The sequence below is a fragment of the Aythya marila genome, assembly GCF_965140915.1.
Source record: "Aythya marila genome assembly, chromosome: 1".
Classification (NCBI taxonomy): domain Eukaryota; kingdom Metazoa; phylum Chordata; class Aves; order Anseriformes; family Anatidae; genus Aythya; species Aythya marila.
In genome coordinates, this window is record NC_139042.1 from 118,330,213 (window position 1) to 118,341,527 (window position 11,315).

General features: G+C 44.9%; 1 protein-coding gene across 6 annotated transcripts in view; it reads right to left on the bottom strand.

Annotated features, from left to right (window-relative positions):
- Window positions 1-11,112, bottom strand: part of ST3GAL6 (ST3 beta-galactoside alpha-2,3-sialyltransferase 6) — a 42,024-nt gene extending 30,912 nt beyond the window's left edge. Inside the window, exons 1-2 of one of the 6 annotated variants that reach the window (XM_082774243.1) lie at window positions 10,773-11,112; window positions 10,436-10,602 (exon numbers count right to left, since the gene is read on the bottom strand). Coding sequence is in view for 1 of the 6 variants with exons in the window: in XM_082774242.1 (XP_082630368.1) it covers window positions 693-705 (13 nt within the window). In the remaining 5 variants the exon portion in view is untranslated. Of the gene's footprint in view, window positions 1-692; window positions 714-7,980; window positions 8,000-9,656; window positions 10,031-10,191; window positions 10,211-10,435; window positions 10,603-10,772 lie in introns of those variants that run through there. The other 5 variants (XM_082774241.1, XM_082774246.1, XM_082774244.1 and 2 more) reach the window with 5 other exon arrangements.
- Window positions 11,113-11,315: the final 203 nt, after the last annotated feature.

Genomic DNA, 11,315 nt, shown 5'->3' on the forward strand with positions numbered 1-11,315 from the left:
TGCAGTGCAGTTACTCTGGGTTCTGTCAAAATCTAACTTAGGCATGCAAATACCAAAGCAGGTATAAGCTAAGCAGATAGTTCTCTTTCCTTGACTCCCAAAGCTTTAATCAACACAAACACTACAAATTCAGCTCAAACTGCATCTAAAAACAAATGATTAACAACAACATCAAACACACCACCATCAAATTCGGTAAGACAGCCTTAACTGAAAGGTTTCCTCCAGACCTGTTGTACTCTCCTGAATTAACATTTAAAGCTTTAGCCAGCCTAAGATGGACTCCTGTTTATATATTACACATCAGAAGTGTCAGCAGACACCAACATGTGCACAATAGAACAAAACACACAGAGAATATGTGCTTTAAGTCCACGCAGGCTCCTCCCACATACTGCGGGGCCAACGCTGTACCTTTTTAGCCCATCTTTCCCCTCTTCCTTCAGCTCCTCTTCCAGAAAGACTGGAATATAAACAAGCCTTGCAACATGTTCTGGGGGTCAGAGTTCAAGTCCTTTTCTCATACATTAACGTGCAAAACTGAGGTTTCTGTCAACTTAAGGCAGCTGCTCTGCCTGAAGGAATAGAGCATCATAGTCTTGGGTTGTTTTGCTTCTCCAGTTTCTCTCAAACAAGAAAGACACATACTACATAATGCTTGAGAAAACAGAAAACGATTAACAAATACACACCCCACTGCAGCATCACTTTGCTCATTCACACCCACTGGTCTTTGTCCATGAATGCCTGCAGAGTCAGAGGCTGGAGGTCAAGCGAACAATCCTTCTTGGGTTTCCCAGATAAAAGACATCAGAAGAGGTGGAAGAAAAAAAGGCTGGAAATAGCCAAATTAGTCACATTTCAAAACAGTTCAGTTACAAAACGTATCAGCTCACCAGATTTTTCCCAGAAAACATGGTCAATTTAAATAAAGAAGGTCCACTCAGAGACTTTTATCTGTACTACATGTGCACGTTCACCCACAGCCTTAAGTTCACTTTAAAACAAGGCACACTTTGTCTTCTAATAACACCTAGGATATCTAAAACATCCAGCTACAGCTGATTTGGAGTTAGTGATTTAACCTCAACTCTCACAAGAATGACTTGGAATTATGCAAATAAACCTACCAGTCAGTTTGGGGAAGTTACGTTATACAGGTTTGTGTGGATTAAATGAGCCAGCAAATAGGTGAACTCATACACTTGTTCTTCGGTGAACATACTCGTACCAGCACACAAAACTGAACAGCTTAATTTTCAATGAAATAACACGCAAAGCATGCCTGTAGTCAGAGCCCTAAGCATGCTACATTCACTAATTTTTGCTTTGTTGCTTTCAGTCTTGCCCCAACTGCTTTAAAACACACACACACCACACGCATACCCACTCACCACCACCAAAAACTAGCTGCTTGAGATGGCATTTACCCTTAAAAGCAGATTTGGCAAGTCAATCTTTCATGGTACACATGTGCCAACAGAGAGCTCAGAGATCCTCAGGAATGTAGCAAAACAAGTCAGTGAAAAGTGTAAAGCTAAATTAATTTAGGGGAGGGGGTGGAATGGAGATAAGTGGTGGCACTCACCCCATACTGCTGGCAAGTCTTGGAAGCTGGCAAGGACTCTGCCAGCTTAGAAGTAAGTTGCAGGACACCAACAGTTTCAGCAACTTCTCTGATAACATTAGTGCTCTTAACTCAGCACCGCGACAAATACATTCACATTGCCTCTGGGTCATGAAAGTTAATCACTGTACACACTGTAACAGCTAACTACTATAAGAAAGCTAAATCCAAACAGACATTGCAAAATTAGAAAAGCCCAAGTACTGTAAGTATTAAGTTTGTTTTCAAAAGCCTTCACTACATGTAGTTTCCTTCTCTTGGCACTAAAGCTCAAAAATATTATTTACAACAACAACCAAAAAACATGATAAGAAAAGCTCTAATGAGCAACTTCACAGCTGAGAATGCTTTGTGGGTGTAAAGTGTTTTTGAGCTAACAAAGAACTGTTGTACAGGTAGCAGAAGAGCCCCTAAAGGCTTTAGGTGCTTTGTTTCATTTCTTAAATACGTACACAGGAAAAACTACCGCATACAATATCCAAACAGTACTTGCCCTGAGGATTTCCAGAGCTAAGAGACACCAAACAGTTGAAAGACACAGTACTGAATGAAGAACACGTAACACAGAATGCGGAGTCCTACATTCTCTGAATGGGAAAAGACACCAATAAGTTTACATCTCAGAATAAAATCCATTCACATCTTGCTGCATTCTTTACTATTTAAAATAAGTAAATAATTTTTTAAAGTTTCTGTTATTGTTGGGTTTTGTTGTTGTTATTTTATGTTTTATGTTATTTGGTAAGCTAACGAGCTTCCAAAGAAGATGTAGCTCTATCTGAGTTGGAAGTATCATTAGTTGTGTGTTTCCCAAGACAAAACTGAAATCAAATTCACAGCGAAGAAAACAGGGCAAAGGTGCAGGCTAAAAGACACAAAACCAGAACTGGAATCCTTCACAGCACAACTGTGTTAGTTGTTATACAGGAATTCGGTTCCTTACGGAATAGTTTGCATAAGTTCATTTACATGTTTCTGTCAGAATTACAATGATGCAGAGCTATAAAATGACACCACAAGAGCCCATACTGCAGTGATAACTTTCAGGGGCATTTGGCCTATACTGAAATTCACTGCCCTGAATTATGCACTTTAGTTTCCCTGGCTATACATAAGGAAAGCTAATTATGTCTGATGGTAATCTTCAACTGCCATCTGTCTGACAGGAAAGCTGCCTAAATTAGTCACTAGGGAATGCTGGGAAAGCTTATATGTTTTTTCTCTGTGCTACACAGAGATTCTTCTCTTCCCATTTCAGGCTTTCAGACCTCAAACCTCACCAAAGGTTAACACCACCCACTTCCCTACCCAAAACTGAGAACTGATGTATCACTGTTTGGGATGTTTGCTTTTGAAGAGAGTCACCCCTAGGAAGTCGGAGGTGCATTTCACCCTACCCATACACTTTTACGTCCTCGCAGCCCTCCCACAGAGGCTGTCCCACAGTGGCCAAAACACCAACAAGCCCCACCAAGAGCAACAAAGTGTGATCTGGGGGCCAGCGGGTAGTGCTCCTGGCAGGGACTCGCTGCAGACACACAGCCCCACGCTCCTTACAGTCCAGTCCTTCAGAGAGCTTCATCTGCTGCAAATCATCCGTTCGCTTTCACTTGTTACTTTCTCAGCCTGGTCTGGCTTGCTGCAGGTGAAGCAGTGTCTATTTTTGCCATTTGATTCTCAGTTTCAACAGTGGTTAAACACAAGAAGAAAAAAAAACAACGCGAACATAAGTTTCCTCGTGAGTTTCCTGTGTTTTTATACACATTAGCTGTTCTCCCCTGCCTGATCTTTGCTAAGCATCGGATATGCCCAGGGTTGTATGTGCAGTGTCTCTTAGTGGAGATAAGCGAGTAACAGGTAAGCCCTGAGACAACAAATGGCTCACCTTCCTGAGTCACAGCAGGGTGACAGACTTCTTTTGCAGCACAGATCTGGTCCCCTATAACCCAACTGTCTGCACTGCTGCAGGGATATAATGTGAAGCCTGATGTTTGCTTCAGCATAAAACTGGAAGTTCTCTAGAGCAAGGCACGCTGCAAGCAGGACCCGCTGTGTTGACCGCTGGCATCTTTTCCTTGCTACCCCGAGCACACCAAATCCAGCCCAGCCTCCAGCACCACCACATGCTATTAGATGGCTATTCAATGCGACACAGCAGACGATGCAGGGCGTCATTAGAGCATGAAATGCAGTAAAAGGCTCTTTGTTCTGTTATATTGCACATGTTTTGAGCATGAAGTGAAATTTATGCAATCGTACACTGTATGTACAGATGTGCCTGCCCTTTCTTTCCTTCCCCATACAACTCTCAAACCCCTTTGGCTAATTTTAGTCAAATCTGACAGGAGATTAAGAACTTAATGTATTTGAGACCTCTGCAAGTTTTGCAAAAATAAGTAGGCAGCCGGGTAGAAGAAAGAAACCCCATAAGCTCGTCTTTCATTAAACATCAGAAAGTCTACACGCAGAAAGTCATCAGAAACTCAGCTTCATTATTTCTGCTTGTCACATAATTGCATTGCAGAGATACTATAACAGCTTCTGGCCATTAAAAAAATTGCTAAAATTTTGAAAAGCCTTGCACAAACATATAAATGTCTGAATTTCCTCAACTGTGTTGCCTGAAGTTAAACCTTTTAAATGTTTAAATATGTAAAATATCCTTTTTAGCCACTTAATAAGTAGCATTAGCTGACTTCAGTCACTCAACTTCAAAAAAAAAAAAATCACTTTGACACTAGCCAATGTTTGTAAGAAAACCTCCCTGGGAAATCTGAAGAATAAGACCCATGTTTGATTTCTAAATTAGAAATCTTTAAAATAATACAAAACCACCTAAGAACCGATGTCCCTAGTTGAAAACAAACTACAGCATGCCATTAGCTTAGAAGGAATGAAAATAGCTATTTAATTTAAATTGCTCCAATTAAGATGAAGTAACAGTAATTTCTTAATATGTTTTGCAAGAATAAGTCAATCTTAAGAAACTGTACAAATGGTATTTACAGTGACCAGTATTTTAACCATTTGGCTAGTCAGAATCCAGTCTACACACCTAGCCTGTGCTGCTCAGCTCGTGCTGAGGAGCACACACATGATAACAGCCCTGCTACGTCACACTGATGTCCGTCCAGCCCACTAGTCTGTCTCCAGCAACAATGGGAGATGCTATTTAGGGAGAGCACATAGTGGACACTTTGTGGTTGATTTCCCTTGTGCACACACAGCATCAAGAACTGTTCAGTAGAGGAGCTGGAGGATACATCCCTGCCCTCTTGCTTTAGTATTCTTTTATTGATCTGCCAACATCAGCGCTTGGGAATTGGGGCAGGGAAAGGAGAGGATGCTCACCAAAGGAGACTGAAGCAGTACTGCTACATCAGAGCTGCTGAACCATGCGGCACTTCACTACTGACACAGTTCCGAGTCCCTCTGTGAACTGGGGATTAAAATTGCCATGGGCAGTTATAAAACTGGGGGAGGTGGGTGGGAAGGAAAGCCCTTTACAGCCTTCCAGATTCCCAGCTGAGGCAAGTAACTGTCACCCTGTCTCATTAAATATTGCAAAACATTTGGGCAAGCAGAGCTAGCTTATTTTTTTTTTTTTTTTCCCTTTAACTGTTTCCAGTGGAAAACTGCCTTTTCCCAGCTAACTGAATGAGAAAACAGTAACTTGCCTATGCACGGGGCATGATCAAGACTAGCTACCACATGCTAGTGAGCCTCGTACACATTCACCAATATGGACAAATCCTAACTTGTTCTGGCGCTTCATCAGTTGGATTTAATATTATGGCTCCATTTAATCTTGTGCAAATTTTATGTTCAAACAAACCCTACAGGGTATCTCCCATCTACGCTACTAACCCTGCTCCTGGTCTCAGCTCTATACATTGACTTCAGACTACCCGAAGCACTGTGAAGATCAAGGTGATAGCGTTTCCAGGGTGCTCAGACATGACATTGGTGGAGGACGTAGACAAGCAGGTTCAAGAACTTCAGAGAAACAGGAAATACCTATTTTGACTGGAAAAAGATGAATAAATTTGTGGTTTCATTCAGCAACAGCAGTTCTTAAGAGGCCAAGCACCTTCCCCTCTTCTCATTGCAGGGAAAAAAAAAACAAGTTCTTTCTCTGCAGTACCCCTTGCTTTGTAATAGGGTGCTTCCCTTTCCCTAAATAGATCATTTCCCCCACACGAGTCACCAACTGCCAGTGCAACACAGAACAGCAAAATGTGAGGGAGATATTTAAGTTAACACTTATGTTGGAAAAGAGAAAAAGACGACGATGGCAGAAACACGTCAATTCCTTTCTTACCCTGGAAAAGGGAGTCCTCCTCCCCAACCCCACACGATATTCCATGCACACACCTTGTATTCACTGTTAAATGGCCATTAGGTATGCATATTTCCACTGCCTACCTCTCCTAGCACTCTGGTTAAGGCAGTGACATGCCCCTCACGCCATTCTCATTTCATTTCTGGCCACAGAATCCTGAAAGCAGTAGTGAAAAAAAGAAGCACCGTTGTGCTTGGGAAGCTTCAGTATAACAAAGAGCTTTTCTCAGCTCTGATCTTTATTTTAGCATTTCCATCTTGTACTCTCAAGGCAGAGAAAATGTTGTTTTAAAAGTGAGTTGAAGAGCCTGTGGAAATCTAAGACTGTTAGCCACCCACTTCACAAATACAGCTTTCTGCTGGCTTGTGGCCCAAAAGAAAGCAATATTTCTGCTAAGGAAATGGAAATTTGCACTGTGAATCAACAGATGTTAAGAAGAGCTTCGCTGATTAAGTCAGAACTTCACTCCTTTTTGGTTTTAAAAACCAGTCCCTGCATTACTCCATTCCTGCTCTTCCAACAGGAGGGAGGATCAGCTTTGTGGCTTCTCAAGTTTTTCAGCCTTCCCTTCCCAGCCAGGGCAAGTGGGGGCTATTCACGTTTTTGCCTTGCTCCTCCTGGCTCCCCACGGATGCAGGAATGTAAAGAATAGCTCCAGCACAATGCGCTCCAGTTTTACTGCTGCTGCTGGGGCTGGGAGTGGAAGCAACACAAACAGTTACATGCAGACTTTGGGCATTATCCAGAGGACACTTAAAAATACAGCATTGCAACAGAGCAAATGAGAAGGGTCTTCCTGTTGAGACAGCAAGGTTTCAATTTTGCCCATAAGCATGAATATTGACTTTCTTCTGAACACTGAAGAGCTACCTCACCCTACCAAAATAAACTTTAAAGAGGATGTAATATTTTAAGACAACACATACATCTGCATTACTGTGAGGTGTTTTGACCACTCTGCACCTATATTTATCCAATTAAGTTTTCAAAAGATGCTGATACTTCAAGCAAGACCTGTGTTCCTATTTTTAACAGCACACACCAGCTAGTGTAGTGCTGCCTGCCACTTTTCCGCTTCTTAGTTAGAACTTTTCAGCTTCTGATAGCAACAATTAAAAGACTGAACTGCAAAGTGAAAGCAGATGAATTTCGATACTAAAAGATGATTTTCAGTGGCAACAACAGCTTGCACATCACATTTTCCTTGCAACCGGAACATCTATCACGAAAAGCTAAAGGTTTTATGATCATCTGTAGGATAAGAGATGAAGAGTTAGCATTTAAAGAAGTTCACACACCAAAGGAGAAAAGAAAAAAAGAAAAAAGAAAAAGTTCTATTGTAATTTCCCCTGGAGACTACAAATAGGTAGAGAATTAGTCATATGTAAGATTACAAAATTGGAAGCAGAAAAAAGTGGATTAATGGGGAAGTTGAAGGTTGTGTGTTTTTTTCTTTTGTTCTGCTACCAAGCTCTTGCCCTTTTAAGTAAAGAGCAGAAAATAGAAACTGTGAAAAAGACCAAAAACCCCTCTACACTGTTTCCCCATAAAATGATTTCCCAGTATTCTTTACTAGTTTCTCAGTAAGTCTAGCAAAAATGGACATAACTCAAATGAATGTCAAATGAGTTTTACAAGCTTGAAAAATTAAACTTCTCTTAGAAAACATGGTGTATATTTCAACTTGTTTAGTTAAGACTTCGTAAGCATCTGTAAGAAGATGTCTGAAGCAGTATTTCAAGCAAGCTTGAGCCTGTTCCTAAAATGCCCTTAACTACAGAGCCACAGTACAGTATCTTCACCATACACTCACACCCAGTATGAACAAACTTTTATACGTAAAATAACCTGAATCTTAAGACACAAAGATGAACAAAACAACATTCTGTGCTGCAAGCTGTATTGGGGAAAATAAAGAGAGTTTTTCCTTACAGATGCCTTTGAGACAATGGTGGGCTCTGCCTCATGGACACTCAGGGCAGTCTTCAAGTTACATCTTCAAGCAACCCACCTGGTTGTGTCCTCTTCCAGGCCAAAATACTTGAACCTGAACACCTGGCAGCACACAAAGCTATGTGCAAGAAGCAGACAGCCACATCTCAGCTGAGGCAGGCTTGAGAGAGGTCTTATAAACCTGTCTGGGGAGGACAGATCAAACCTTTACTGAGACACACTAACCATGGTGTATCCAGAAAAATGAGCCCAGGATAAGAATATTAATAGCACAAATAAACTATCAAAAAAAACAAAAACAAAAAAAAACCTATTCCCACTCCCTGCCATCTTCCATCCAAAACCAGCCACACAAAGAAGAAAGCGATCATACAAAATCTTTTAAAACCATCTCTGCCTGTAACTTTTCAGACTTCTGAAAAGAAAGCGGACAAGGAGCACCTCAAGGACTTGCTGCCATGAATGAGATCATTCACTGTGTTCCCTTCTCTGTGAGGCAACACCCATACGTACCTTCTGAAGCCTTTATCTAGCAGAGCACAAGATACACATCAGACTCATGTCTCGCCAACCACCGTAACTCACCTATTCCCCTACACCTTTACAACCTAGTACTCGCGCAGCTGAGATCTCTCTGACAGTTTTCAGGCCTCGCTGTCCTGCCTACACACTCCACAGCTGCTCCCACAGGCAATTCCCACCAGGTAACTGCTTGCCTAAAGCAGCTTTCCTCCTGCCTTCAACAGAGGAGTACTTGGGCACTAAGAGTCTCAGGGGATGATTCGTACATCCCATCGGCAGAAGAAGTCTCATATGGCCAGGAAGACCCTCAGGGAGACCATGGGACCTATCCACCCTTAATACCGCTGCTTTAATAAAGAGCCGTAAGCTTGAAGAGTGGCTTAACCTGTCTCTGCTTCAGCTCAGCAGACAGACAGACAGACATGCTGAAGACTCAGGTACTGTATCAAGCCAGAAAGAAAGGTCCACAGATTTATTTCACATAGGTGGGAAGGAAAACAAGCGTATCACTGGTGCAGTCTTATGTACAGGCTGAAAGATATTTTTCCTTCAAAAATATCACTTCTAGAACCTATTCAGCTGGTAATATTTCCTTGGTCTGAAATGGGTCCATAAGAAGTCCCACTCATACACGTTTCCTCTTTCTTCAAGCCCTCCCTGAACTTAGCTTTTAAATTTTAGGAGTGACAGCTCTAGCACACTGGCATTCTCCGCGCTCGAAATTATATGCTTTTCTGCACAATTTGCATACAGTTTAGCTGTAAGAGAATTGTCACGTTGCACCAAGTAATCTCATCCCATTACAAAGCTGCCCTTTCTAAATACTTTTGTAGCCATGTTGTATCTACAAATAGCTTGGCATGAAGCCGGTAAAGAAGAGAGGGACAAAACAAACGAAGAAACAGAGTTTCAACTGGGCAACACCAGCTCTACATCTACATAACACAGACCGGTTCTCACTGCCTTTGCCGAGCTTTGGTTCCAGGACAAAAGTTCCCATTCCCGTCAGTGGGGATCCTAACTCGAGAAAGGACGGCAGAACGGATCTCCCAGTTTGCAACGAGGACAGAAACACCAACTCCACTGCGGAATAATAATCCGGAGGCTTTAGCAAGCAGACAGCACAAAACTTGCAGGCTTTGTCCTCCCTCCCTCCCCCCCGCACAGACCGCCGGTACCTACCGGCTTTGCCTAGCAGCGGGCAGCACCTACCTAGCGATCCCTCGTTTCTCCCTCTAGGCCCGCAGCCCTTCCCAGAGCCGCTTTCCTCCTCCCGGTACCCCCGCGGGAGGCGCGCACGTCCCCGCAGCCCCGCAGGATTACCGGCCCGGAGCGGCTCAGCAGCAGCAGCAGCAGCAGCTCCAGCTCCTCTCCCTCCTCGCTCTCCAGCCGGGGGCAGCCTCCCCCGGCTCCCCCGCCGCTGCCCGTTAGCCGTGCGCTCGGCCACCCGCGAGGGGGGCCCCGGGGCCGGGCCGGGCCGCGCTCCGCCCGCTCCCCCCCCTCGCAGCGGGGCTGCCCCGGGCCGGCGGCTCCCCCCGCCCCGCCGCCGCCGCAGGGGGGGGAGCGCGCAGCAAGCCCGGGGCGCGCCCCCGAGGCGGAGGCGCGCACCCGCGGGGCCGGCTCCGCTTTCAAGGAGGCTTGGTGGAGGCAGGCTCCGTGTGATGGCTTGAGGGCTCGGGACGGCCGGCTCCGCCTGTGCATGTGTGGGCTCCCGCACTCACTGCTCGCTGCTGCCATCAGCACGTACCTGAAGGAGGCTTTAAAACCGTAAGCGCGCGTCCCCCGTGCACGAGCTGCGCTGGAAGTTTTCCCACGCAAAATAACGCAGGAGAGGGGCGAGGCGATGCCCCACGTCTTTCTGGTGGGAAAAATTGGGAACGAGCACGGCCTGCGTGCCAAGTCCCCTGGGTTCGGGCAGCAGCCATGAGGTCCTCTCAGCCCGGGCAGCAGATATGCCAGCTACGCTCTATGCAGCAGATGCATTCACTTACCAGTTGTCGACAGGGCGGAGTTTCTATCTTTGAATCTTCTCACTGAGAAAACTGCAGAGAACAGAAGAGCTTCTGTAGCTTCTTAGCGGGGCTATTCAAGTCTTATTTCCGTATGGTTTTGTTTATGGTGAGGATGAAGAGGAGAGCTGGGTTCAGCGGAGCCCCATCTGCAAGAGAAAATGTGAAAGGAAGCATGCTGCATACTTTGGCAGATGTTTTTTGGCTCGAGTCAACTGAAACTCCTCCTCAGTTCATATTAAAGCTTTCCCGGGGGAGCAGGGACTTGAGTGAAGGAAAATACCGCGCTGCTCCATCTCCCCGCTGTGTCCTCCCTCACCACTTCCAGCTGGAAGCGCAGCGCCTGCTCCTCCTTCCTGCCCCCAGCCAGCAACTCGTCACCCTCTGGCAGTTAACAGCTGAGAAAAACACATTGCCAGCTTGGGGAAAGAGAGGAGGCAAGGCAACTGGTTAAAAAATTGAACTACATTAAAAAACAAGAAGCCCAGCAAGGTGAAAGCCACGCGTGCGGGACTGTCCCAGTGCAAGCATCTGCCTCCAACGATTCCCCCCAACAAGCCCAGCTGAGAGGCAGCCAACAGGGCAGGATCTGTCCTGGCGAAGAGCTGCTGCCGGAGGCACGGGGAGGCCACACCCTGTGTCACCAGCCCTGGGAAGAGCCATGGGGTTCCTGGAAAACATCCCCTTGCCGCAGCACCCAACTGCACGGGGCAGAGCGTTGGTATTGGAGAAAGAAATTAATAGCTCCACCAGTGACAAAGGAGATGCAAAACAAAACAAAACAAAAACACCACTTGGTTTAAAATCAGACCCTGCATGCATCAGTGCTGCGTTTTGTCCAGTGGCTGTATCATATAAATAT